The sequence below is a fragment of the Solanum verrucosum genome, unplaced genomic scaffold (assembly GCF_900185275.1).
Source record: "Solanum verrucosum unplaced genomic scaffold, falcon-dt-bn FXZP01000261.1, whole genome shotgun sequence".
NCBI lineage: Eukaryota > Viridiplantae > Streptophyta > Magnoliopsida > Solanales > Solanaceae > Solanum > Solanum verrucosum.
The window spans coordinates 8,611,320-8,639,201 of NW_026019969.1; the positions used below are offsets into that span (position 1 = coordinate 8,611,320).

The window sequence follows — 27,882 nt, forward strand, 5'->3', positions numbered from 1 at the left end:
CAGGTTTAGGTTATTTAAGAGTGGCGCAAAAATCGATTTAATCGATAAAATAAATTGAAAAAATACTATGTGTTTATCGATATTAGGTTAATTCGTTTTAGATGATTTTGTAAACATTTTTATTGGGTTATCAGTTTGATTTTTGATTAATGATTAAATTGAATTATATTAAATTAAAATTACTATTTTATTCCTAATTATATAATAATAGCTTTAACATTTTACCCATTCTATTTTCTAAATTTTAGTATTACTTCCGGCCATAGGTAGCACGCACTAGCTCTCTCTATTGTGACACATTTTTTCTTCTCGACACAAACTAGTATTACCTTCTCTCTTCTCAATTTTAGATTTGATTGTAATCAAGCCAAACAATGAATGTTGTTTTCTCAAAATATTAAATGAGTCTTTAGATGGAATTCGAGCAATTATATCTTAGATAAAAGTGATCAACGTAGAAATTTGTATTGCACTTCTATTCTTGCTACCATTTTCTATTTTTATGAACAATGTATATATATAATCATATAAACATTTTCTTATTAATTAAAGCAAAAACCAAATCATTAATAATAAAAAATCAATTTTCTAACCAAATCGAATCAAACTAAATCTACTGATGACGCCCGAGACAACATCAGCCAAAACCTGCGCGCATCGAACATGTGTAGTCGGCTACAGCAGGCGGCATCAACCAAAGCCTGCATGCATTAGACGTGGCCTGTGCGCCCTAAGAGTGCACCAATCAGCCGACGTCGGACGCGGGCCTGCCCATGAGTCTGTCCTAATTCACCTCCCCGTATCTACTGATAAATCTTAAAAGGGCTATTTGGTTATTCTCTCAAAATTTTAAACCATATCAACAACGACGCCGTTCTGTTAACAAAATAGAACATCTTTCTACACTTTTAAACATTTTTTCTCTCAAACAGAACTCCCAACGGATAATCAAAAACCACAAATTCTTCAGCAGCAGCTTTATGGAAAATCATTGAATGGTGATATTTTAGATGAATCGTTTGGTTCATTTCTCTGATTCTGTAAGTAATGCTGAATTTTTCGGTGCTTTGATCAATGCTTGAACTGCATTACATCGAATTCTATAATGAAACCTTTTATTTATATGATTGATTTTTGTAAACTTTATAGAGTTCTATTACACTCGGACTTGGTTGATTATCAAAATGTATGTAAAAGTTGAGTTGATTATAGATTTTATGAGCTTTTATTAGGTCTCTCTACACGTTGTGAATTTTTTTTGTTTATTTGTTTTGAGGATCAAGTTTATTCGATTGTGATAGTTAAATCGACTATTTCAAATTCACCATCAAAGTGAGAGTCTGGGGAGGGTAGAGTATATGTAGACCTTACCCTTGCTGTAGAGCCGTAGAGGTAGAGAGGTTGTTTCCGATAGACCCTCGTCTCAAGGAAAAATAGTCCTTAACAGTATCTTGACAAGTTTATAATGTTTGAAGAGGCTGGGCACATGATGGGGCTTTATAGTGATCCCTCAGATCAGAGATCTCTATCTTTGGATGATACAAGCAGCACTGAGGAATCACCCGATCAAACAAGGCTGTCTCTGGTGACAATTAATGATGCAGTTCCATATATAGGACAAAGATTTCCCAATCATGACGCTGCTTATGAATTCTATGCTGAATTTGTGAAAGGCTGTGGCTTTTCAATCAGGCGTCACCACACAGAAGGGAAAGCTGGTGTCGGCAAAGGACTTACAAGACGCTATTTTGTTTGCCATCGTGCAGGCAACATTCCTGTCAAAGCTGCTAACGATAGTAAGCCTCAGAGGAACAGAAAGTCCTCCCGTTGTGGATGCCAAGCATATATGCGGATAAGCAAGACAACTGACTTTGGAGTGCCTGAATGGAGAGTGACTGGTTTTATGAACCACCATAATCATGAACTTCTAGAGCCAAATCAAGTACGCTTTCTTCCTGCATATCGCAGCATATAAGATGCAGACAGGAGCCGGATTCTAATGTTTGCTAAAACAGGAATTTCAGTGCAGCAAATGATGAGGCTTATGGAGCTAGAGAAGGGTGTGGAACCAGGCTATTTGCCATTCACTGAGAAGGATGTCAGAAATTTGCTGCAGTCATTCAGGAAGGTGGATCCTGAGGATGAAAGCATAGACTTGTTGAGAATGTGTAGAAACATTAAGGAAAAGGATCCCAATTTCAAGTATGATTTTTCACTAGATTCCAACAACAGATTGGAAAATATTGCATGGTCATATGCTTCATCCATCCAGTCATATGACATTTTTGGTGATGCTGTGGTCTTTGATACAACTCATCGGTTGACTGCTTTTGACATGCCACTTGGGATATGGGTTGGAGTGAACAACTATGGTATGCCATGCTTCTTCGGTTGTGTTCTTCTTCGAGAGGAAACTTTGAGATCCTACTCTTGGGCTTTGAAGGTAAAAGCAGGAATATACAATTTCATGCTGCTGATTTCTGAACCATTGGCCTACTTGGAGGCCTTCAATTTTACTCATATCCCTACCCTTCTTTAAAAACCGTAACTCCCCACCCTCTCCAGTAAAGGAAAAAATAAAAATGATTGAAAATAAACACAGAATATAGTTGAAATATTTTATGCATATGACATTTGGATATCTATAGTTACTGACGATTCAAATTCTTGTTATGATTCATAATGTGTCTGGTCAGAATTTCCATGCTTCTAGGTAAGTAACAGTGACTAACTGCAAGATCATACTCTATAAATACTACAACTGCAACAATTACGCTTCAGTCACAAGCAAGTTGGGATTAACTATATGAATCCTCATTGAACCTGCCACTCCATTTAAGCTCATCTTAGACCCATATTATACATAAATAATGATAATAATAACAACAATGAAGTATCAGATTTTCTTTATATTTTGTTGACAACCTAAAAATCCCCAGGGTCAGTATCACACGGTATAAAACTGGTGGATAATAGGCATTTTTCTATATTCTCTAGTGGCATATGAATCTCAGATAGGACCCGAACTAATAAATGTCGCCTATATAGATCTCTTTCTCTCTTGTGCTCTATCTTTTGTGTGGATTCTAAGAGATTGTAGGTCTTTCATGACAGTTTCCTCATGTGATTTTAGGTCTACCTCGTACCCTCTTTAACACCTTTACTCACCATAGTTTTGCACCAACGAAGTTATCTTTGATGTGTGCTACTCGTAACTTTTGTTGAATGTGGCCATTTCTTATCTTGTATGAGTACACATTCAACTTAGCATTCACACCTCAACGATACTCATCTTGTGAATATGTTGGATGTTACCGACCCAACATTCACTCTCATAATACTCCCTTCATTCATAAATACTTGTCCTGTTTTTTTGCACACCCCTTAAATAAACATTAAATAGAGGGTAATTTGACTAGATTATCCTTATTTACTTATCCTGTCTATTGAATACTTCTTTGTTTTGCACCACATTAATATCTCTCCATATTTATGACTAAGGGTAAAGGTGGAAACAAATAACTAATTATGTGTTGGTTTATTAAAATGACAACTATTGTGGATCATCTATTTTTAGTAAGGATGACAAGTATTTAAGAACGTAGAGTAACATTGTTGGTATTATAAAGATTAGACTATGCAAGTGTTTAAGGAAATTCGGATACATCTCCTTGAAAAATAAATTGAACATATTTGGGCTTGCAATAATGGAAATGTGTCTTGAAAGGGCAGGAATTATTAATGGTTTTAATAAATAGTTTCTATTATCTTATCAAAAAATAAAATAAAAATAGTTTCTATTAGGAAAATGCTTGCTGTAACAGTTTTTTTTTGGCAGATCAGATAATACTGATATCGCTTATCGCAGTTAATACTGTTTAGCTTTTGTGGTACTAACATTTGGATATAGGAATATTTTTAAAGCCTCTCAGCTTACTATCCGCTTCTGCTCCAATTGAAGGAGAAAAGAAAATTTGAGAAAAAGAGAAGAGAATATGCAATGGTGTACACAAATGAGTATATTAACAATTTTTCAGAATCTCTGTTGATACTTTGTATATTTTCATACATGCAAGGTGTTCTTGGCGTTCATGAATGGGAAGGCTCCACAAACAGTACTAACTGATCAAAACATGTGTCTCAAAGATGCGATTAACTTGGAGATGCCCACGACTAAGCATGCCCTTTGCATCTATCTGGCTTGTCGTAGCAAAGTATCATGGTTTAATGCTGTTTTAGGAGAGCGCTACAACGAGTGGAAGGCTGAGTTTAACCGGCTCTATAATTTGGAATCTGTGGAGGACTTTGAGTTGGGTTGGAGAGACATGATGAACTCATTCGGACTGCATACAAACAGGCATATTGCCAGTCTATTTGCCTTGAGATCACTGTGGGCACTGCCATACCTTAGGAGCCACTTTTTTGCTGGTATGACCACAACAAGCCACTCAAAGTCAATCAATGCTTTTATCCAACGGTTTCTGAGTGCACAAAGCCGGCTAGCACATTTTGTGGAACAAGTATGTTATCTAGACCTTAATTTTTACTGGTAGTGGTAGAATGTTCTTAAAGTGCCAAATAAATCATTTTGACCGCTTCAAAGCCAGATGAAGGTTAGGGACTTGATATCTCAGGTGAAGCTTCATATCTGCTACAACGCTGCCAAAGTTACTCAGAATGTTAAAATTGGTAGGATGTTTAAACATCATGCTTGCTTCCTGATAATCCTTACTCTCAAGTAAATTCAACTATTGTCATGAATGCCGTTACTGCTATCCACTTGTTCCTTCCCACCCCTTACCTTGAGTTATTTTAGGTTAGTTTTATACACACTTTACTTGATGGAGGTGTATAGGAAACATGAGGTCATTACTGAAATGTTACCAATGGTCCTATAGTTGAAAAGTTAGCATGTATACTGCAACCTCTCAAGGTGGTTCATCATATGTTTTTACTGATGAGTAGAAGTGATCTCCATTGTGAATTACATAGTCTTTGATTATCAGGTGGCTGCTACAGTTTTGACACCATTTGCGTTCTCTAAGCTTCAAGAACAACTTGTTTTGGCTGCCCATTAAGCATCATTCCAGATGGAAGATGGTTTCCCTGTCCGACATCATACCAAACTTGAGGGTGGACGGAAAGTTTACTGGGTTCCAAGAGAGGGCATCGTAAGCTGCAGCTGCCATCAATTTGAGTTCTCTGGAATTCTTTGTCGCCATGCTCTCCGTGTTCTTTCAACAGGAAATTGCTTCCAAATACCAGAAAGATATCTGCCACACCGGTGGCGACGAATCAGTACACCAGCAACAAAAGCTCTTCAGAATACTCAAAGTGATCACACTGTGAGGGTTCAGTTATTGCAGAGTATGGTTTCTACTCTAGTAACAGAATCAGCAAAGTCAAGGGAACGTCTTGACATTGCAACAGAGAACGTTTCAATCCTTTTATCGAGGATAAGAGAACAACCAATTTGTTCACAACGTATTAGAGAGTCATCCTCAAATCAGAGATAGAAATCTCTGATTATAGACAGATAGTTTGATTACATGCAGCATTCTTGTAGAAATAGGGACAAAAGAGATAAAAGTGGGGAAACTTGTCTAGCTAGTGTATAAAGAGTTGGGAGCTGGCTTGATACCCTTTATATGACATATTTGCAGATTATGATATTACTAAATCTGTGGGAAAAACATGAAAAAGGCAATACATTTGTTTACTTTAGATGGAGTAGTCGTTTTTGCATTGAAATTGAAAGAAATCTCTTCCACTATCAAGGGGAGAAAAGAAATCCGATTTTTCATCTTCTGAGCATGTATGACTAGTTTTTTATTTTCTTTCTATCAGTCATTAAAACTAAAATACTATATTGTCTTATGTACAAGATTACGTAGTAACGAACATTAATAATAAAAAGGAAAACGATAATTATAACATCTTATCATTTATCCTTCAATCAATCATCTTTAACTTGATTTTATAATTTATCCTTTTGCCTCCGGGAAGTGTTATTATTTGATATTTTTTGGAAATTAGATGAACATCAACATGAGATATTAAATTTTCTAATAAATAAATAATTTTTTATTTGTACTAACAAATACTTATACACAATAACTTTACAAAAACATAAACAACAAAGTTTAAAATATGTACTCAAAAATAACAATTAATATCATAAGAATAAATAAATTAATGACTGTAAAAAAATATATATCAGGATCTATAAAAATAGAATGAAACAGAAAGGAAAAAATTGAGCACACTGAATGCACAATGTTTCCTTAAGTAAATTATTCCCCTATAGTACCCGAGGTTTAAACAAATAAATCCTATCAGGATGAAACGATTTTATTCACACGTGTATTGATACAAAAACAATGATGTCATTGAAGCACTCAATAGGGGCAAAATACATGAATATTTAATTTGCAGAAGAAGAAGTTTAGATTTTTTGTTGTTTTAAAATGAGAGAAAAATCCCTCTATTTATAGACAACAAAGGGTAGTGTGAACAAATGTTTATTGTGTCTTATCGAAAATGTCACAACACTCTGAAAAAGTTACAATCCTTCGAAAAAGTCACAATCTTTCATAAAAGTCACAATTTTTCATAAAAATAATAACTTTTCATAATAGTCACATTTTTTCATGAAAGTTACATTTTTTCATGAAAGGGAAAGACTATTTTTGGAAATAAATAAATTTAATAGGAAATTTTAGCTTGTGGTGGCGCCACGTAGGCAGATTCTCTTTTATATATATATATATATATAAGGGTAAAGGAAATCGAGAATCGGATCCCTAATTTTATCTATAGCCTCATTCTCTCCGGTGCCGGCGTTTCACCTCTACCTCCGGTCTTCTCTTTCGATACGTATTAGAGATTTATCTGAGTTCAATATATGAAATTTCAGTCTCTAGAACTTGATCACTATCATAAGCACCAGTCTTCATTCATGGAATATGAAATTTGTAGACCTTTTGGCTAAGTTCTTCTGTGACATTGTCGCTGGAATTATAGTTGAATTTACTGGTAATAAATTGTTTAGGTCATTTTCTTCGTTGTCAAGGCAATTTTATCTTTCATTTGGCTTCGAGATGTTGCGGAAAGGAAGTAACGTTTCAAAAGAAGCAATAAATGTCAAAAATGTTTGCATCTATGAAGGGTAATTGTACACAGATTAGTGACTGATTGACTGTTGATTAGACCTGACAATACTTACCTTTAGAAAGCCTGTGGATTAATGTTGCTACAGTGGACAATTGCAATCTACTTCTGCTAAAGTTAAAGGTCTTCGACAATAGTACTTACTTTAGAAAGCATGTGGATTAGTGATTACTTGGTTGTTGACCTACTCGGCAATACCCAAAGCGTTAACTCATCTCTCTATGATGATGCTAATTGCCAATGAGGTAGTTCCTGATCTTCCTTAGTCAAATAAATCCTGACAAATTATATAAGTTTTATTCAAGGAATTAAAAGTAGGGAAAAACATTTCAATCAATGGACGTGTTGAGTGAAAATTATGTCTATCTGTCATGATTAATGAGATACAACTTTCACTGTGTTCGTTTAGATATTTGAGAAGGTTCAATAGATTGAACTAGTCAATTTGTGTGTCTTTGCTTTAATAATTTGTTGCATTGTTGATCAATGCAAAGTAAGCTGTGATTGGATGCATAAATTAATATTTAGTTAAAAATGAGATGCAAAAATAATGATAAGTAGAGTAAAAGACAAAAAATATGAAGTGCATTTACAGAATCATTTGGATGTGGAATACATGGTGCAACAGGTTTGTTAAATCAGCAGAAAAGAGAATAATTGAAAATAGGGAAGAAAATCTGAAATGCTTTTACCGAATGGTTATGCATTATTATAGAAGTTTATGTTACTTGATCACAACAGCTGACTTCTATTTGTAACAACAGCTGGCTTTGTTGCTTTCTTCTTTTTTTCAAAATGCAAACTTGTTTCCTGATGCTACTTTCTTTTCTATTGTTTCTTTTTCTTACTTGGAGAAGGGAAAATATTTATTTGAAATTTTTTCCTACTTCTATAGGTTTTGAACTCAAGGGAAGAAGATGCATTCATCTTTGACTCTACATAGACACCCTTTATGCGCTGATGTAAGTTTCTCACATTATTAAATTAGATTAGATTCATCTTGTGCTTTTGAAGCACTGCCTTTGCATGTGTTTATTTGCATTGACATGTTATGTTCCTCGAATTCTTCAAAATGTCAACGGGTGAGTGTCAGATTCGTCAAAAATATATATTTTTAAAGAATCTGACACGGTGTGACATCAAAAGTGAAGAGTCGGTGCAACTTAGTTGACATATAGTCTCGTCGTGCGTATATCATAGTTGTAGATTAATTTGTTCTTTTTATTGGTTAATTTCAAGAAATAATTCCCAAATACATTAAAGATGGCTATGTCACCGTGGTGCAGATAATTAAAGAGTTTCAGAAGTGTCATACAGACCACCCACTAGGGAAATTCCTTGGGAAATGCACAGTACTGAAAGCAAAGCTTGATTGGTGCTTTTGCCAGGAAGTAAGGTTTCTTGTTTTACCTATTCATAAATTATGTCTTTGAAAACATATCTTCAGTGCTCATCATGTATGAGCCATTAAAAAAATATGATGTCCTTCTGCAAAAAGCTATAAAGAGGAAAGCAAATTTTGAACAGAGCAAGAAGTTGAAAGAAAGGCTCTAGGCTTACAGAAAAGAAACTACTGACATGCAATCTTGAATATGGTAATAGTTATGTTGACAAGACACTGTTGTGCAATATTTCAACACACAAAAGAAAACTTAACAGTTGGAGAAAGATTGATGAATAGAATTGACGTTCGTCTATTCTGATGTTTTCGTCGATCTCCATTATTTAAGTTAGTTAAAGTGAAATAAGATGTATAGACACAAGAATTGATAAATTACAGGAGCAACTTATCAGACCATTCAATTTTGGTGCCTGGAAAATGTCAAACATCAAAATACTGAAATAATTGTGTGAACTGATAGAATGTTCCTGGTGGGAGGTAGCTAGCCTCTTAGTATTAGTCGAGGTGCGTGCAAAGTGATCCATCACAAACATAGACCTTGTTTGAATATTTTTAGACAAAGCAAACGTGAATTGTTCTAATACAAGCTGTAAGCCAAGTTTTTTTTTTCTTTTTTGGGAACTTGGAGCCTGTAGTGCATACTAAACTCTAAGCTTGTGTTGATGGCCAGTTGGATGAATATTTGTCATGAATTTGCACCACAAAAGTAGAGTTTCTGTAGGATGACCAATGTGATCTTTTAATGGACTCTTGCTGTTATTTAAATAGAACACTATTTCTATTCCTTTCAAAATAAAAAACGTGAGTAATAACTCTTCGTGTTGCAACACAAATGGAGGTTTGAGAGTTCCAAATTTGTTTCTATTTTAGAAGTTCACCACTGGTAATTAACACCAGTTCTAACATCTAATACGGTGATCAAGTCGTCAATGAAGTGGTTGAAAATCAAGAGGTCTCATGCTCAATTTCGTTGAGACAAAAAACACTAGATGATTCTTCTCATTTGTCCTAATCTCGCTGGACAGAGTTACATGATACTTGTTACTGGTTGGCACTGGATATTGTTATTGATGGGAGGTGAAAGGTATCATGTGAAATTATGCCTTGATATAAAAGCAAATATGAGAGGCCAAATTGGGACATATACAAGTGTTGTAGGTCTCTATGGTGGTATCACATGTCTACATTTCATGGCTTAAAACAGAATCATCCTATTCAAATTTTAAAGTTCAATATGTCGAAGCTTAACACATCATTTTTCACACATAGGATAAGATATATAATATCAATATACATGAAATTATAGATCCATATATAATATCAAGAATGCAATGAATTTAGTCTTGAAAGGTAAAAAAATAAATTCTCTCAACGAAATTGAACATGAGACCTCATGATTCTCAACTACTTTGTTGACGACTTGATCACACCATTGGATGCTAGAACTGGTGTTAATTACCAGTGGTGAACTTCGAAAATAAAAATAAATTTGGAACTCTCAAACCTCCATTTGTGTTGCAATAGGAAGAGTTACTACTCATATTTTTTATTTTGAAAGGAATAGAAATAGTGTTTGATTTAAATAACAGAGTCCATTTAAAGATCACATTGGCCTTTCTACAGAAATTCTATTCTTGTGGAGCAAATTCATGGCAAATATTCATCTAACTGGCCATCAACACAACCTTAGAGTTTAGTATGAACTCCAATCTCTAATGTCTGTAAAAAAAAAAAAAAAAAAGATTACAGCCTGTATTAGAACAATTCACATTTGCTTTGTCTAAAAATTATCCAAACAAGGTCTATGATTGTGCTGGATCACCTTGCACGCACCTCGACTAATACTAAAAGGCTAGCTATCTCCCACCAGGAACATTCTATCACTTCACACAATTATTTCAGTATTTTGATATTTGACATTTTCAAGGCACAAAAAATGAATGGTTTGATAAGTTGCTCATGTAATTTATCAATTCTTCTGTCTATACATCTTATTTCACTTTAACTAACTTAAATAATGGAGATCGACGAAAACATCAAAATAGACGAACGACAATTCTATTCACCAATCTTTCTCTAACAAATCCCAGTCGTTAAGCTTTCCTTCGTGTGTTGAAATATTGGACAACAGTGTCTTGTCAACATAACTATTATCAGATTCAAGATTGCATGTCAGCAGTTTCTTTCCTATAAGCCTGGAGCCTCTCTTTCAACTTCTTGCTCTGTTCAAAATTTGCTTTCCTCTTTACAGCTTTCTGCAGAAGGACATCATATTTTTTTAATGGCTCATACATGCGGAACACTGAAGATATGTTTTCAAAGACATATAATCGACATAGCCATCTTTAGTGTATTTGAAATGTTTTGGCAATTATTTCTTGAAATTAACCAATAAAAAGAATAAATTAATCTACAACTATGTTATACACACGACGAGACTACATGTCAACTAAGTTGCACCGACTCTTCACTTTTGATGTCACACCCGTGTTGGATTCTTCAAAAATACAATACTTTTGGCGAATCCGACACGCACCCGTTGACATTTTGAAGAGTCCGAGAAACATTGCATGTCAATGCAAATAAATAAACACATGCAAAGGCAGTGCTTCAAAAGCACAAGACGAATCTAATTTAACAATGTGAGAAACTTACATCAACACATAAAGGGTGTCTATGTAGAGTCAAAGGTGGATGCATCTTCTTCCCTTGAGTTCAAAACCTATAGAGGAAAAAATTTCAAATAAATATTTCCCCTACTCCATGAATTAAGAGAAACAATAGAAAAGAGAGAAACATCAGGAAACAAGTTTGCATTTTGCAAAAAGAGAGAAGAAAGCAACAAAGACAGCTGTTGTTACAAATAGTAGTCAGGTATTGGGTTCTTGAGAAATAACGGATAATGGTGAAAATTCCCAAGTGTTAAGTGAATTATGGTGGGGGATAGTTACACGTACAACAACAAAAGGTAAAAATATCCTATTTCAAGTTAATCGCATCTTCTTTCACCAAAATCCAAATAGCATTGCGATTAGGTAACATAAACTTCTATAACAATGCTAGCCATTCAGTAAAAGCATTTCAAATTTCCTTTTCTGCTGATTTAACAAATCCATTGCACCATATATTCCACATCCAAAAGATTCTGTAAATGCACTTCATATTTTCTGTCTTTTACTCTACTTATCTTCATTTTTAACTAAATATTAATTTCTACATCCAATCATGGCTTACTTTGCATTAATCAACAATGCAACAAATTATTAAAGCAAAGACACACAAATTGACAAGTCCAATCTATTGAACCTTCTCAAATATCTAAACGAACACAGTGAAAGTTGTATCACATTAATCATGACATGACAGATAGCTATAGTTTTCACTCAACACGTCCATTGATTGAAATGTTTTTCCCTACTTTTAATTCTTTGAATAAAATTTATATAATTGGTCAGAATTTATTTGACTAAGGAAGATCATGATTTACCTCATTGGCAATTAGCATCATCATAGAGAGATGAGCTGCAAAAATGAAGATAAATAGAGTAAACGACAGAAAATATGAAATGCATTTACAAAATCTTTTGAATGTAGTATATATGGTGCAACGAATTTGTTGAATCAGCAGAAAAGGGAATAGTTGAAAATAAGGAGAAAAGGCTATTCTTCTTGTGTATGAAATATATGTTTTAAGATGATTTATTGAAGAAATTTACATGTTGAATTAGAATTGTTAGAGTTGTTGATCCACTTGAAAGTTGGAGGTGTTTACTTATGGCTTATGTATTATAGTAATGAATTGATGAATGATCATGAAAGTGCATTACATGTGTATATGATGTCATTGAAAGTATTATGAGCATGTCTAGAATAGAATTGTGTTACTTTTGAAAGGTAATTCTCAATTGTACACTCATACATGAAGAATGAATGAATGAAGCTTCTATGATTATGAATGTTATGATGATATGTTGGTTGGAAGGCTATTTCTCAATCTTCACTTATGAATGCAAATGAGGTGTTAATTGAAAGGTCTTTCTCAACTGAACACCTATGAATGTTAATGGAATTCTTAGATGAAAGGTTATTTTCATCTTTGAATCTATGAGTTATCCGATGAATGTGGGGTGGGATGGGATGGGATGGATGCTCCTCCGTGAGGTGGGGCGGAGTGTCTAGTAATAGTCTCCAATTTCCAACCTTTACTATTGTTATCTGGAGCATTGTGTAGAGCAAGTTGTCACCCTTCACTGCAGTATGGTCTATTATCACAATTTGGTTTGTAAAAGTGAGTTTGGGTTTGAGATTGTGGTGGTTTCAAGGTTTTGATTCATTCCCCAAATTTATATGTTATTCATTACAATTACAATTTCCTATTTTTTCTCTTATTTCGCAGTGAAATACCACCTAAAACCCTCACTCCTCACTCCTCGAAATCACAGATTCAACTCCTCTCAACCTCAATACTACCATATATCAACAGTCTCGAGATCTGATCACCAACCACCCCGCACACCAAAAACACCAATTCCACCCTCCTTTTTTCAAACTTCTTCAACAATAAACTCTATCTATGTTCAACGTGATTTCCCTAAAAATAAAACCGTACACAAAAGTGATCACAGTCTAGACATATATAAAGTAGAAACAGTGCATTTATCTCTAAACAAACCCTAAGCAAAAACAGTACAGATACATGCAAAAATTAGATCAAACGAAAGCTTACCAGACGGAGAACCTTGATCTGAAAACCTCAAATTCTGAATCTTCTTGTATCCAGTGAGAATCGGGAGAAGTAGAAAAAACCCTAAGCACAGAAGAAAGAAAAAAAAAAAAAAAAGAGAAAGAGGATTGATGGGGGTGTGGGGTAGTGTGGTGAGGGGACCTTTGTTGGAAACAGGCTGTCGCCAGCGAATAAACCAACCCCAGAAATGGAAATTATAATTGAGATTTATAATGTTTAAATGTGAAATATACAAAAATATAATGAAAAAATGAAATACTAAAAATAACAGGCTGTATACAGCTGGATGTTCCGAACCTATAGCTTTTGTAATACGTCCGAGTCTAGTTGTCGAACCTGATCCTGGCTGCGTTTACGATGAATGTTCTAACTTTGATTTTTTTCTCTTCCTTTCTTTTTCTGTTAAAAAAAATAGAATAATCAATAGTAATATGTTTTTGAAGATTATTTGTTTGACCGTTAATTTTAAAAATCTATCTTTAAATAGAAAAATCTTTTTGGCCAGAAAATTTGGTCAGAATATAGTCAAAATGGTATTTTATTTATATTATTTTATCTTTTTAACTTTAATGCATTTTAACTAAAAAAAGAAAGAAAAAAGATAGGTTAATTTAAAAATATAAAAGATATTATAATTTTTTAAAATTTCTCAAATTCTGATCAAATTTTCTAGTCATTTAGCATCACTATTTACCCCTTTAAATATTTGTTTGATCATTAAAATTGGTTTATTTGGAAAATTTGATCTTTAAATATTTTTAAGACGGTGTTTGTCATAATTCTTAAACTCCGAAACATATTTGACAATAAAATTCAAAAATTGACAATAAAACTCAAAATTTGAAGAATACCAAAAAGTTATTTACTCTAAAAATTTTAAAAACAATTTCAATTTATATTCATGGCCAAACACAACTTTAACTTTTAAATACCATCAATTTTGAAAATAAAAACTATTTTTTAAAAATATTTTTCTAAATTTCAACTTCAAAATCTATGAGGGTAAAATATATTGTACAAATAATTTTGGTCGTAGAGTTTGAAAAATATTATGAAATAATTCTACTCATAATATAGTTTTAAGTATTTCTTTATTTTCAATGTTAATCTATAACATGATAAAATAAGGACTGAATTAAATTGTACCGGTGGTGTAAACAATAGTTGCACTACCACTTTGTATAACTTTAGATAAATACGCTTGTAGCAAAATGATTTTTTTTTTTTTTGCTCATTTAGAGTAGTTAAACAACATTAATTAATGTGTTGATTTAACAAAAAATATGATAGAATTAGTTGAGATACTTTAAAAATGTAGGTTGCGAATATTTCCCTTGTTTTGAAAGTATGCTCTAATAGTGGCCAATCATTGGCATTTCATTTTATTTTCTATTTTATTTTTTATATATTTTTTTTATATTTGACAAATTTTGGAAGGTTAATTGTGCACGTATTGTTATTCAAATTTTGATACGTAATATATCTATGCTCAATTCTTTTTACTTGAATAACAAGTTACCAGTTCATTTTCTAATTGAATAAAAGTGTTCTTGCTACGGTAAGGAATGAACCATGTTGTATGTCCTCCCAGTTGAACAACGTTTCTTCTGTTATAACAGACATAAATCATGACGTGTGTTCAACTCACATGTAACACGTGAACAAATCATGAACGAAATATGTTACTTTCTTACTAAGGAGGAACAAGTGATAATTGGAGATTAATAATTTTTCTACGACAATTTATGTTGTATCAAACACAGGAAAGCAAATATTAAAATTGATATAATCTTTAAAAAAAAAACCAACTTATTAATCAAAGAAGATTTCTTAAAATATGCTCTATTTTTTAAACACCTAATTCCCCAAAGTAACTTTAAATTTGTTTCTATTATTTCAAAGGGAAAAAAAAACAAAAATAGAAAATAATGTAAAATGCCGTATGAACACCTTTTTGGAATATTTCTGTCTTCCAAACACTACAAAAGGAGTGATACTATTCAACTTTGTATGGGGATTTTAGATTGGAAAATGAATTGGTGGCTTGCTTATATGAACTCATATAATTTTTTCTTATGAGCTAACTCTAGAAATTGAGTTAGTCGATGTGTCATATTTTTATATGGTATCAGGGCCAAGTCCATTTCTGTTTGGACTCTTAGTACATGCTAAAGTTGGATGGCTTGAGCACGAAGGGATATTAAAATTGGTTGGAAAATTGATTGAAGGTCTACCTATATGGACTTGATAATTCTCTTCTCATGAGTTAGCTTTTGCAGTTGAGTTAGATCCATGTGTCATAAGTATAATTCTTCTTTTTCATGCAACAATATTTGGCAAAAGACATATCGGCTAATCCAAATCAGATTAATTCCTAATCCATTTCATTTTCTTTTGACACTATCAGCAAAGATAATTTAGCTTGAGGAGGGAACAAAGTTTTGGTTAGTTAGAAATCCAAGACTGAATAAATCCAATATTAAAATTTGATGAGTTAAATTTTTTTACCTTCAAGACTAAATTCATTGCATTCTTGATATTATATATGGGTCTAGAATTTCCTGTATATTGATATTATATAGCTTATCCTATGTGTGAAAAATGATGTGTTAAGTTTTGAATAAGGATGAAACAATCTCCCCGTTATACCACAGCCCATATTGATAACTTTCAGGAATTTTAATCAACTACAACCCTGTTCAACAATCAAAACAAATGTTTCCAGTAGAGTAATTTTTTAAAATATGTAAATACTCCCTTCGTTCCTTCTTTTCTAGAGTCAAACGATAAAAATCTTGTTTAACATTTTATGATGTACTCCTTTCGTCTCATTTTATGTGGCACTTTTCAGATTTTGAGATTCAAACAAGTCTATCTTTGACTGTAATTATTTCATAGATTTTTAAACATTTTGAATTATCAATTATTGTGACTTATAATACATTTTACGTAGTTTACAAATATATAAACTTCATTTTAAAAAGATTGATGATTCCATGAGCAAATTCTCGATCAGACTTAAACTGTCAGACTCTCGAAAAACGAAAAATGTCACATAAATGAGGATCGAAGGAATATTTCTTTTTATCATATTAAAATGTAAAAATTGTAATTCAAGCAGGGGAAGGTAAAAGAGGGTATGGAATCATATCGATCACTTGCTGATAATAAGTATAGGATGGCTCCTGCAACTTGTAATGTGTTGTTGTTGAGGCATGGGAGGGAAACTGAGGCGTGGGCATTGTTTAATGAGTTAATTTTTTTTGGGATTGAGATTCAGTTCAGTGAATTTACATATCAATGGGGCTTTCAGATTTTTGACATGTGTAACTAGTATAATTTCAATGAGTTTAGTATTTTCTTTTCTCGTTTTTCTCTCTTGCTATTTATTTATTTATTTATTTTAGAGGTCTAATAATTATTGCTCTCTTTTAAAAAGTAGTCATGTTTATTTTTGAGGGTCAATTTAATTAATTCGATATTTTAAAGTTAAAATTTAGATATTTAAAAACTATTAGCAAAGTACTAAAAATTATATTTTCTCTCATATCAATATGATAAAAAAATATTTCTAAAAATGTTGGTCAATATGATCATATCATTTGACCCTTGCCTATGTTATAGGAGAAAAATCTTTGATTTACAAATTGTTTTATGCTAATTCAAATCTTATCAAACACATTGTACTTAAGCCATCAAAATTCGATCCTCAAGATCTAATACACGATTTGATTATATTCTTGCTATTATATTACATCTTGTTATTATTGTAATTTATTTCATTCAGAAAATTTATTAAACTCACGTTCCTTTAAACTATTTTAAGGAATTCAATTACATTATTTTTTGCGAGGTATAAACAAATTGTTAGATCATTACAATCATCTCAAAAGTAAAAAAATTATATATATATATAACTACACGCACGCACAAAGGTTAAGGAGAGAATGGAGACTAACCATTAAAACTATAGATCCTAACTATTAAAATTATTGTAGGACACGTGTTAAAATCTGAATGCCCTATTGATATATACAGGAGGTAAATTTACTGGACTGGATCCCAATCTATTTTTTCTACCTTCCAAGACTAAATTCATTGCATTCTTGATATTATATATGGGTCTAGAATTTCCTGTATATTGATATTATATATCTTATCCTATGTGTGAATAATGATGTGTTAAGCTTTGACATATTGAACTTTAAAATTTGAATAGGAAGATTCTGCTTTAAGCCATGAAAGTTTCTATGTAGACATGTGATACCACCATAGAGACCTACAACACTAGTATATGTCCCAATTTTGGCATCTCATATTTGCTTTTATATCAAGGCTTAATTTCACTTGATACCTTTCATCTCTCACCACTAACAATATCTAGTGCCCACCAGCAACAAGTATCATGTAACTCTGTCCACCAAGATTAGAACAAATGGAAAGAATCACCTAGTATTTTTTGTCTCAACTAAATTGAACATGCGACCTCTTTATTCTCAACCACTTCGTTGACGACTAGGTCATACCATTGGATGCTAGAACTGGTGTTAATTACCAGTGGTGAACTTCTAAAATAGAAACAAATTTGGAACTCTCAAACCTCCATTTGTGTTGCAACAGGAAGAGTTACTACTCGCATTTTTTTATTTTGAAATGAATAGAAATAGTGTTCGATTTAAATAACAACAAGAGTCCATTTAAAGATCACATTGGCCATCCTGCAGAAACTCTATTTTTGTGCAGCAAATTCATGGCAAATATTCATCCAACTGGTCATCAACACAAGCTTAGAGTTTAGTATGCACTGCAGGCTCCAAGTTCCCAAAAAAAAATAAAAATACTTGGCTTACATATTATATTAGAACAATTCACATTTGCTTTGTCTAAAAATATCAAAAAAGGTCTATGTTTGTGTTGGATCACCTTGCACGCACCTCGACTAATACTAAGAGGCTAGCTACCTCCCATCAGGAACATTCTATCAGTTCACACAATTATTTCAGTATTTTGATGTTTGACATTTTCCAGGCACCAAAATTGAATGGTTTGATAAGTTGCTCCTGTAATTTATCAATTCTTGTGTCTATACATCTTATTTCACTTTAACTAACTTTAATGGAGATCGACGAAAACATCAGAATAGACGACCGACAATTCTATTCACCAGTCTTTCTCTGATAAATCCCAGTCGTTAAGCTTTCCTTCGTGTGTTGAAATATTGCACAACAGTGTCTTGTCAACATAACTATTATCAGATTCAAGATTGCATGTCAGCAGTTTCTTTCCTGTAAGCCTGGAGCCTCTCTTTCAACTTCTTGCTCTGTTCAAAATTTGTTTTCCTCTTTATAGCTTTCTGCAAAAGGACATCATATTTTTTTTAATGGTACATACATGAGGAACGCTGAAGATATATTTTCAAAGACATATAATTTCCGAATAGGTAAAGCAAGAAACCTTACTTCCTGCCTAAAGCACCGGTCAAGCTTTACTTTCAGTTTTGTGCATTGCCCAAGGAATTTCCCTGATGGGTGGTCTGTATGACACTTCTGAAACTCTTCAATTATCTGCACCACGGCAACATAGCCATCTTTAGTGTATTTGAGACGTTTCGGCAATTATTTCGTAAAATTAACCAATAAAAAGAACAAATTAATCTACAACTATGATATACACACGACGAGACTACATGTCAACTAAGTTACACCGACTCTTCACTTTTGATGTCACACCCGTGTCGGATTCTCCAAAAATACAATACTTTTGGCGAATCCGATACACACCCGTTGACATTTTGAAGAGTCCGAGGAACATAGCATGTCAATGCAAATAAACACATGCAAATGCAGTGCTTCAAAAGCACAAGATGAATCTAATCTAATTTAACAATGTGAGAAACTTACATCAGCACATAAAGGGTGTTTATGTAGAGTCAACGGTTAATGCATCTTCTTCCCTTGAGTTCAAAACCTATAGAAGTAGGAAAAATTTTCAAATAAATATTTCCCCTTCTCCATGAAGTAAGAGAAACATAAAGAAAAAGAAACAATAGAAAAGAGAGAAGCATCGGGAAACAAGTTTGCATTTTGAAAAAAAAGAGATGAAAGCAACAAAGCCAACTGTTGTTACAAATAAAAGTCAGGTACTGGGTTCTTGAGAAATAACGGATAATGGTGAAAATTCCCAGGCATTAAGTGAATTATGGTGGGGGATAGTTACACGTACAACAACAAAAGGTAAAAATATCCTTTTTCAAGTTAATTACATCTCCTTTCACCAAAATCCAAATAGCATTGCGATCAGGTAACATAAACTTCTATAACAATGCATAACCATTCGGTAAAAGCATTTCAAATTTCCTTCCTTATTTTCAACCATTCCCTTTTCTGCTGATTTAACAAACCCGTTGCACCATATATTCCACATCCAAAAGATTCTGTAAATGCACTTCATATTTTCTATCTTTTACTTTACTTATCTTCATTTTTGCAGCTCATTTTTAACTAAATATTAATTTCTGCATCCAACCATGGCTTACTTTGCATTAATCAACAATGCAACAAATTATTAAAGCAAAGACACACAAATTGACTAGTTCAATCTATTGAACCTTCTCAAATATCTAAACGAACACAGTGAAAGTTGTATCCCATTAATCATGACAAATAGCCATAGTTTTCACTTAACATGTCCATTGATTGAAATGTTTTTCACTACTTTTAATTCCTTGAATAAAACTTATATAATTGGTCACAATTTATTTGACCAAGGAAGATCATGAACTACCTCATTGGCAATTAGCATCATTATAGATAGATGAGCTAACGCTTTGGGTATTGTCGAGTAGGTCGATAGCCAAATAATCACTAATCCACATGCTTTCTAAAGGTAAGTATTGCCCGAAGACCTTTAACTTTAGTAGAAGTAGATTACAATTGTCCAACAGTAGCAATATTAATCCACATGCTTTCTAAAGGTAAGTATTGTCAGGTCTAATCTACAGTCAATCAGTAACTAATCTGTGTACAATTACCCTTCATAGATGCAAACATTTTGACATTTATTGCTTCTTCTGAGACGTTACTTCCTTTCTGCAACATCTCAAAGCCAAATGAAAGATAAAATTGCCTTGACAACGAAAAAAATGACCTCAACAATTTATTAACAGTAAATTCAACTGTAATTCCAACGACAATGTCACAGAAGAACTTAGCCAAAAGGCCTACAAATTTCAGATTCCATGAATGAAGACTGGTGCTTATGACAGTGATCAAGTTCTAGAGACTGAAATTTCATATACTGAACTCAGATAAATCTCAAATACGTATCAAAAGAAGGCAAAGTAAGAGTTACTTGATCGGAGAAGACCGGAGGTAGAGGTGGAACGCCGGCACCGGAGAGAATGGTGTTGTAGATAAAATTAGGGATCCGTGCAAGTGAGCCAACAGGCAGTAATTATGAGCAATAATCTTATTGTTGACCTGAAACAAATCACCAAATTGAATGCCATAAATAAACATATACCTATAGAGCACCCTTGGCATTATTCTTAGTCCAAAAAAAAAAAACAAAGGAAAAGAAGGAAAAAAATGGTATTTACAAATACCACAAAATTTATCTATAAAAATGATTCCCAAAGGGGAAAAAAAAAAAAGATGACTGAATTTTCCACATCCACAGACCACCCCTCTCTCTTCTGAGTAACTGTGGTTCTTGATGCATATTTCTATCAGTCTTGTATGGCTATTTACTCTTAGCTGCTCTTTGTATACAATGTATATACAAACAACTGAATGTATATAACTTATGTTTAATTTCATTATGAGCCTGTTTTTCCTTTTTCTTGACTTTGAAATGGTTCAACCCAACATTGATCTTGCTTGATGGCTTTATGCCACCTCTCTTGAAAAATCATCATTTCGATATACGATTGTCTCCTAACCTGCAGAATGTCATTCAATATAGAGTTCAAGTTTTGCACACTGACAGTGTATAACAACAGGTAACTTTTCATAGTAAACCAGATACAATAAATAGTGAACTTACCAGAGACCGATTGTCAAATTTCTCAACTGGAGCAGTCTGCAATTCCAAAAGGAGATTCACTTTAGATGAAATACAAAACGAAGAATTTATGTAATTTAAGTATGAACGATTTGAAGATCATACCAATGTATCAGAATCAGACAAGTTCTTCCCTTGCAGCGAATTATCTAATTCTTTAATCACCTACACAAGACAAGCCAAACACTTAATCCATTTGCTCCCAAGTATTAAAAGTAGATCAAAATTGCAAACAGAGGATCGATGATCAATGATTAATCAAGGGAAGAACTACTTGCCGTTTCTACATCTAAATTACCACCCAGAGAAGGGACAGCCAAATGAGTTATGTACTCTGCATCAACCACGCCAACTTTCTTGGTACGATCGCCCTGAGAACTAATAACACATGCTATAATCATGCCAAGAAGAGATGGGAAGTAGGAAGAAAGCTGTTTAGATTTGCCTGCGCACAATAACCAAGCTTCATATCCAAGCAGCATGCATGGATCAGGTCGTTCTGTAGCAAAAGAACAACTAGTTAAAAACGAGCAAAAAGAAGAGTTGCAAATTTACAAGTTAAACATTACTACTATATCATCACTAGCAGGTCTTTGTGACGTTCGAAAAGGAAAGGTGATATTCTATAGACATCTTTGTATAAGATCATAAGGACAATAGATCATTAGTGCACATTTATGTAACTGCATATACTATCAAGTATCATGGAGGAGACAACTACTAAAAAGCAAAACAGTTGCTTGTGGTTTCGATTGAGTTAACTAACAAAACATTTTGAGAAATTGTATTTACTGCCACACACAAGTTGGTTGATTACTTGTTAGCGCTTAAAATTAATTAAAGTTCCCATACCTGGACCATATACCAAGCACAACGCCAGGCGGCTTTTGAGAATACCGGAGCCATCATTTCTACCCACCTGCATACCGATTTAATAAAAATGAAAAATCAAGGTTGTTTTGAACTAACAATACTAAATCATTTGAGCCATAAAGAAAAAGAGGGTCACAGAGCAAATAGATTTAGTTCGGAGAAACTTGTTATCAGATAATATTACATTGAAATGGAAAAAAAGGTTGCAGTTCTTTACCCCACACAAGGAAGTTCTGTACTGTTGTTATCACACGTTCGGCCACCTTTATTTAATCTGTAGAACCTCCTACCAAATAAAAAAAAAATACCAGTCAGCTTTTGGAACAAAACAGCGAACATGCAAAAGTAAACACACAAATAATATCAGGATTTTTATTTTTTCCCAAATGCTAGAGCATAGAGATGACCCTATCGGTTGCAGGAAATCGCATTATTGCCAGCTATAAAGGAATTACAACAATTTTTTCATTTTCTAGCTGGAAACGAAGTTCAAATTTCAGTATTCGTATCTCAAACTCAAAGGGCGATTAAATACTTTTGGTCCTTGAGTTTGTTTCATAAGCATAAGGACGCTTCTGCTTCGCAGTAATTCTTCATCTTTTATAAGATTAACTTGCAGAACCGTAAAAATTATGAGTCTAACCTGGCACCTTGGATCTCCCTCTGCGCACAGTAATATGATGATGTACTTCCAATTTACTAGCATCAAGTCCTGTGATATCTCCAAGCCTTCTTCTCTAACAATAGATATATACCTGAAAAAAGACTTATGCAGTGAGAACATTATCTTATTACCAACTAGCCTAATCCTTGCTGGTTATTTTTTGCATGTAACGCTACATCACACCAAGATTTTCCTTGAATCTGCTCAATCATCAGTTGATGTTAACTTTTTTAGCATAAAAACATGTGCAGCAATTAAACGGGTGTACACGTAAGCATCCAACAGTTGCTCTACTCTGAAATCAGCGTTTCAAGTGGTATGTGTTCACAATGATACTAAAGACCGTGCTGTAAGATAGACTTACTTTTCCGGATTAAAGTTTTCGACTCCAAGGTCCTCATCCCACAAGAAAATATAGTCGTATTCAGAAACTATATCCGGGTGCAGAAACCTCTTCGCGAACCACCTATTTTTGGAGAGTTAGATGAGTAAAAAAAGATGCAGGCGACTAGCAATCAGTAACAAATTTGATTAGAACTGACTTTACCATTTTGTTTGGTTCATAGCAGAGACATGTAAGGCACGATTACTCCACTCAAGATCATTCCACTCATCCACCACACCGTCATAGTGGAAAAGCATCACAACAAAGTCATGTTCAAGAAACTGCAACAAGTTACAAAAGCAATTTAAAAAAACAGAAAACTAAAATGACATTTACAAGCTAAACAGGAAGCGGAAGATGAAAAAACATACCCATTTAACAATTTTGTTCACCATCTCTTTTTGCTTTATTCCAACTGCAATTCCCAATAAGTTAACTGAATGTGGTGACTTCTTCTGAATACAAAAGTATTGCATCATAAGCAACCAAAGAAACATTGGAAAATATCATAAAGAGTTGAACTAGTGAAATGATTTGTCTCATGGACAAAGAAATTTGATATAGTAAAAGTTCATGACAATTTAAAGGTTCTGAATCACTGCCATATTTCTTGAGATGACTGAAACTCAAGTAGTCCTTATACACTGGATAAGCATAGAGTTTCTGCATACTTTACACACACAGAGCACACCTATTGGTGTATGATTTAACATTTGTGTGATGTGAGTGACATCACATTGACAAAAATATTCCTTCTGGCAGTTCACTTTACCACCTAAGGATAATTGTACCTGGCCTACATAATCTCCTTTGACATCACAGTCAAGACCTAAAACTTTCCGTGAAATTTTGAAGAAAAAATAAAGGACTTAAAGATTTCTAAACACAACAACAGATCAACTGATGAAAAGTATCAAAAAAACATATAAGGGGATGGACTATACGTGGATGATCCATGCATCCATAATTATTCCCATGCAAGGAATCAAAGATTAAAGATAGTCAACAGTGAAGTAAAAAAACTCATGAATAATTTTCGACCAAAATAACTAGTTACCTCAACATCACCCCACAATGGTCGCATTTCCAGGTTTGATGTTTTAGAAACAACTCCTTCTGGGACTGCCTCACTCCCTAATGGCCTGCACTTTTTCTGTGAGGAATAAAATGAGAACCTCCAGAGAAGCCAAAGATAAAAAATCAAAATAAATAATAGCTCTGGTTCTCAAACCTGGCATTTATTATTTTGCACATTCTCTGTCACATGACTCTCTTGTTTTTCTTCTCTTGGAGGTGTTACCTAAAAAAAATTGATGTTTGGAGGTTAATTCATGGTGAATTCTGTAACTGTAGAACTAGATATCCCAATATAATTGAAATTAAACTAGTCTCAACCAAATTACTTGTGTTCCAGATACATCAGTTAAACTTGTCTTGACCAAAATATTCTTTTTATCTCATTAATTAGTTCACTGGTTTCAACTGAACTTTTTTCCATAATGCATGAGTATATTTTACGCCAAGTTTGCAGTACGAAGGGAGGGTACATGTGTTGACAGCACAGAGAAAATCTCTCCACCAGAGAATTGACTTGAAAATTGTCTGGCAATGAATCTAATGTCCTGATACAGAATTCAAATATGTGCTTGTTCCAAGGATCATTACAGAAGTCAACTTGGAATCTCCATCGTAAAGGTGAAGTCCTAAAGAGAGCTAAGAAATATGATGCATAAACAGAAATCTCAAACTAAGTTGTGCCGCTTAAGCTTTCTTATAATATATCATTAAAGGAACATAGCAAAACACATTGTACATTTATTCGTCGAGTTCTTGCTTTGGTAGCAAGCATAGGCAAAGGAATTCAAGGAGAGCAAAGAGAGGACCTGCACAACACCCTCTCTTCAAATCCATAGGAGTACCAAACCACTATAAGAACTTTACGAAGTCTAGAGCACGTAGTAACAAACCCCTACAATCAAACAGATAGCTCCTATGGTAACATAAAAGAAGCAAAATATGAAGTTGTAGAACACATAAAAGCTGAATGGAAGGGAGGACACGAAAGAGAAACACAGTCAACTTCACTTTTCACTATCAAAGTTTCTCAGTTTCTAGTTGTAGATTTCTAGTCTTTAGATAAAAAAATAGAATTTAAAAAAGGAGAAGAAAAGTAACAAATTTGAGAGGGAAAAGACTAGGCAAGTTTGGGATTAAGGAAATTGAGAACTGAGAGGAAAGAGTACCGAAAGTAAGCCCATACACCCTCATAGACAATTTGGGATGAAAGGAATAGAAGATATTTCTAGTAAACTAGAAGAGCTCGACAAACTTGAAGAAATGTTTTATTTCATCTAGACTTTCAGTGTAAGAATAAATACGGTTTTATACAGATTGTTGCATCAGCTTGACTGGCAAGAATACCTACACTGCTTTGTGGTGATTTAGTGAAATGAACCTCGGAAAAGTAAAACTCATACTGATAACAAGGTTTTAAAAAATCTTCTTTCCTTTAGGTGCAGTAAATTAAGCTAAGGTTCCTTTTTTTTCTCTTTTCTTTTTTATTAGTAGCCAAGGTTAAGTGAGATCCGAGCTAAAGATCGGATGTAAATACGAAAGGACTCAATAACTGACACTTTTGTATTTTGTGAATGTGAATTGATGTATATAAGGTAAGTATAACTAGAAACTAGGCAACTTCTTAACAACTTCAGAAAATCTAACAACACAATTACTAAAAGCTGTCTTCTGAAGAAACAAACCTCGCATTTTCCACATTATCCATTCTGCTTTGTACTGTTCATTGTAAAACCTGAAAAAGCCGCAATATTCAAATTAGTAGTTAAAGCTTATATTAAAAGAAAATCTGAGTGGTTACACAAAATAGTTTTGGTTATAGAAGTAACAGCATAGCTGCTTAGTCCACTAATGTTAACTTAGATGTCCCTTACTAGGAATTTTTACACAAATAGCTAGACGGATTCATTGTTTACTTTTTCTAGCCAGTATACATAGATTGTACAATGGTTATATATGGTTAGATACATATATTATACATCTGATAAACAGTTGAGTGGGCATGCTATTTAGGTTATTTCTTCTATGAAAATTCCAAAATGCATCTGAAGAGAAAATTTTATAATAGTCCATCCATCCTGAAGCAAATGACACCTTTAATGCCAGCTCACTTGCTTTTACGGGGTGAGTGCAAGTGATAAAAACTTTAACACTTCAATCAATCAAATCATTCAAGTAGATAAAGAAAAAAATTCCAAGTAAGTGATCCAGTATCAGTTCTACACAACCAAAATGGGGCCACTGCAATTGAATGTAATAGCTATATTATACCCTGAAATCCTTAGCCATCAAAGCACTTCCTGAAAAATAGCACAAGCACAAGAAACCTCGTTAAATAGAAGAACAAATTTCATAGTCTCAAATGTTTAGCAATGAAATACAATAATTAGTCTTTTCCCCATCCAAACTACATATCCACTTTTTTTTTAACTGAAAACTCTCCAGCACTATTGTATTAAAGATAGTTATATGCTCCTCACTTTTTACTATTAACTTTAAACAGATAAATTTTAGTTTTACCTTTCACAAAATAGAAAAAGAGAAATTTAAACAGAGATATAATACACTCTCATATTGGTAGTCATACAAAATTACAACCGGGATAGACAGTAGACAGAGTATCTTGATGAATCATTTACTCATATTTCTTTTTATTCGAAGTGGTAAAAAATGAGTTTCCAGGATGACTTGGTGAAGTATCCCGTGTTAAGTTAACTCCAGATTAGTATAAAGCCATAGAGGTTTTACTAACAAGGCTTATAAAGTGTACATTAAATCACTAACAAATTTGCTGCACACAAACTGGAGCTTCAAGAGTTTAGGCCTTGAGAGAGACAGAAATTGCTCAAGCAAATTGATCTTTGTCTTTCTAGAATATGTGTTTGGTTATTTCAAGTACTAATCACCTTATGAAGTAATCACATAACAAAGCTCAAGTTAGAGGTGTTTCGTAATCCTAATGACATTATCCATTATCTAATTTAATTAGGCCCAGGAACCAAATTAAAAGAATTTAACTCTAACCTAACTGAATACACAACCTAATGTGATCCACTAGGAAACAAACCAACTTTCCAGATGCACAAATTCAATTTTGCTTCTTCCATGATCAATTGTGAAAGGGAACTACAAAAAACTAAGGGAAATAGATGCAGGAATATAACAATTAAAACCTCCCTACTCCTCCAGCCTGAAATACTTAGAGACGATAGAAGTTCGGATAGCCATTTAATTATCATAACATTCAATTGAAAGCGACACCATTGACCCTTCCTATCGTACCAATATACTACAGTATTCTACATTACCCCCAATTCAATGATTCTCTTTTCCCTTCAACACCACTTTTTTTTTAAGAAACAAAAAAAATCAATTCTTCTTCAAAAATCCACAATTGTTGTATTCTTTTTACTAACCTCAGAACCAGCATTAACCATGTAATCCTATATTAATAAGAGACAGGTCTAATTTTCCCAATTTAATAGCATTACTTCTTTTCCCCCCTTCAA

The 27,882-nt window shown here is 33.4% G+C and overlaps 4 protein-coding genes, 1 long non-coding RNA gene and 2 pseudogenes across 7 annotated transcripts in view; 3 read left to right on the forward strand and 4 right to left on the reverse strand.

The window, feature by feature from the left end:
- LOC125816843 (uncharacterized) overlaps positions 1 to 27,882 on the reverse strand; it is a 42,864-nt gene that overhangs the window by 14,407 nt on the left and 575 nt on the right. The window lies entirely within an intron of this gene.
- Positions 985 to 27,882, forward strand: part of LOC125816833 (protein FAR1-RELATED SEQUENCE 11-like) — a 37,415-nt gene continuing 10,517 nt past the window's right edge. For both annotated transcript variants that reach the window (XM_049496469.1, XM_049496470.1), the window contains exon 1: positions 985 to 1,040. In XM_049496469.1, the coding sequence (XP_049352426.1) occupies positions 1,011 to 1,040 (30 nt within the window). In that variant the 5' untranslated portion in view covers positions 985 to 1,010. The remainder of the gene's footprint in view (positions 1,041 to 27,882) is intronic.
- Positions 1,466 to 5,714, forward strand: LOC125816170 (protein FAR1-RELATED SEQUENCE 11). The gene is given in 3 exon segments (XM_049495761.1): positions 1,466 to 2,443; positions 4,077 to 4,517; positions 5,007 to 5,714. Coding segments are annotated over 3 exon segments (1,929 nt in total). The 3' UTR covers positions 5,517 to 5,714.
- Positions 8,049 to 8,724, forward strand: LOC125816854 (COX assembly mitochondrial protein 1-like). Its single transcript, XM_049496497.1, has 3 exons — positions 8,049 to 8,132; positions 8,457 to 8,559; positions 8,663 to 8,724. The coding sequence occupies exons 1-3, from the start codon at positions 8,088 to 8,090 to the stop codon at positions 8,722 to 8,724; spliced, it is 210 nt and encodes a 69-aa protein (XP_049352454.1). The 5' UTR covers positions 8,049 to 8,087.
- Positions 18,449 to 19,261, reverse strand: LOC125816853 (COX assembly mitochondrial protein 1-like; annotated as a pseudogene).
- Positions 21,143 to 21,516, reverse strand: LOC125816857 (uncharacterized). Its single transcript, XR_007442244.1, has 3 exons — positions 21,483 to 21,516; positions 21,360 to 21,395; positions 21,143 to 21,255 (listed from the first exon to the last, which is right to left on the reverse strand). It is a non-coding gene; the product is annotated as an uncharacterized LOC125816857 (long non-coding RNA).
- Positions 21,632 to 27,810, reverse strand: LOC125816176 (uncharacterized; annotated as a pseudogene).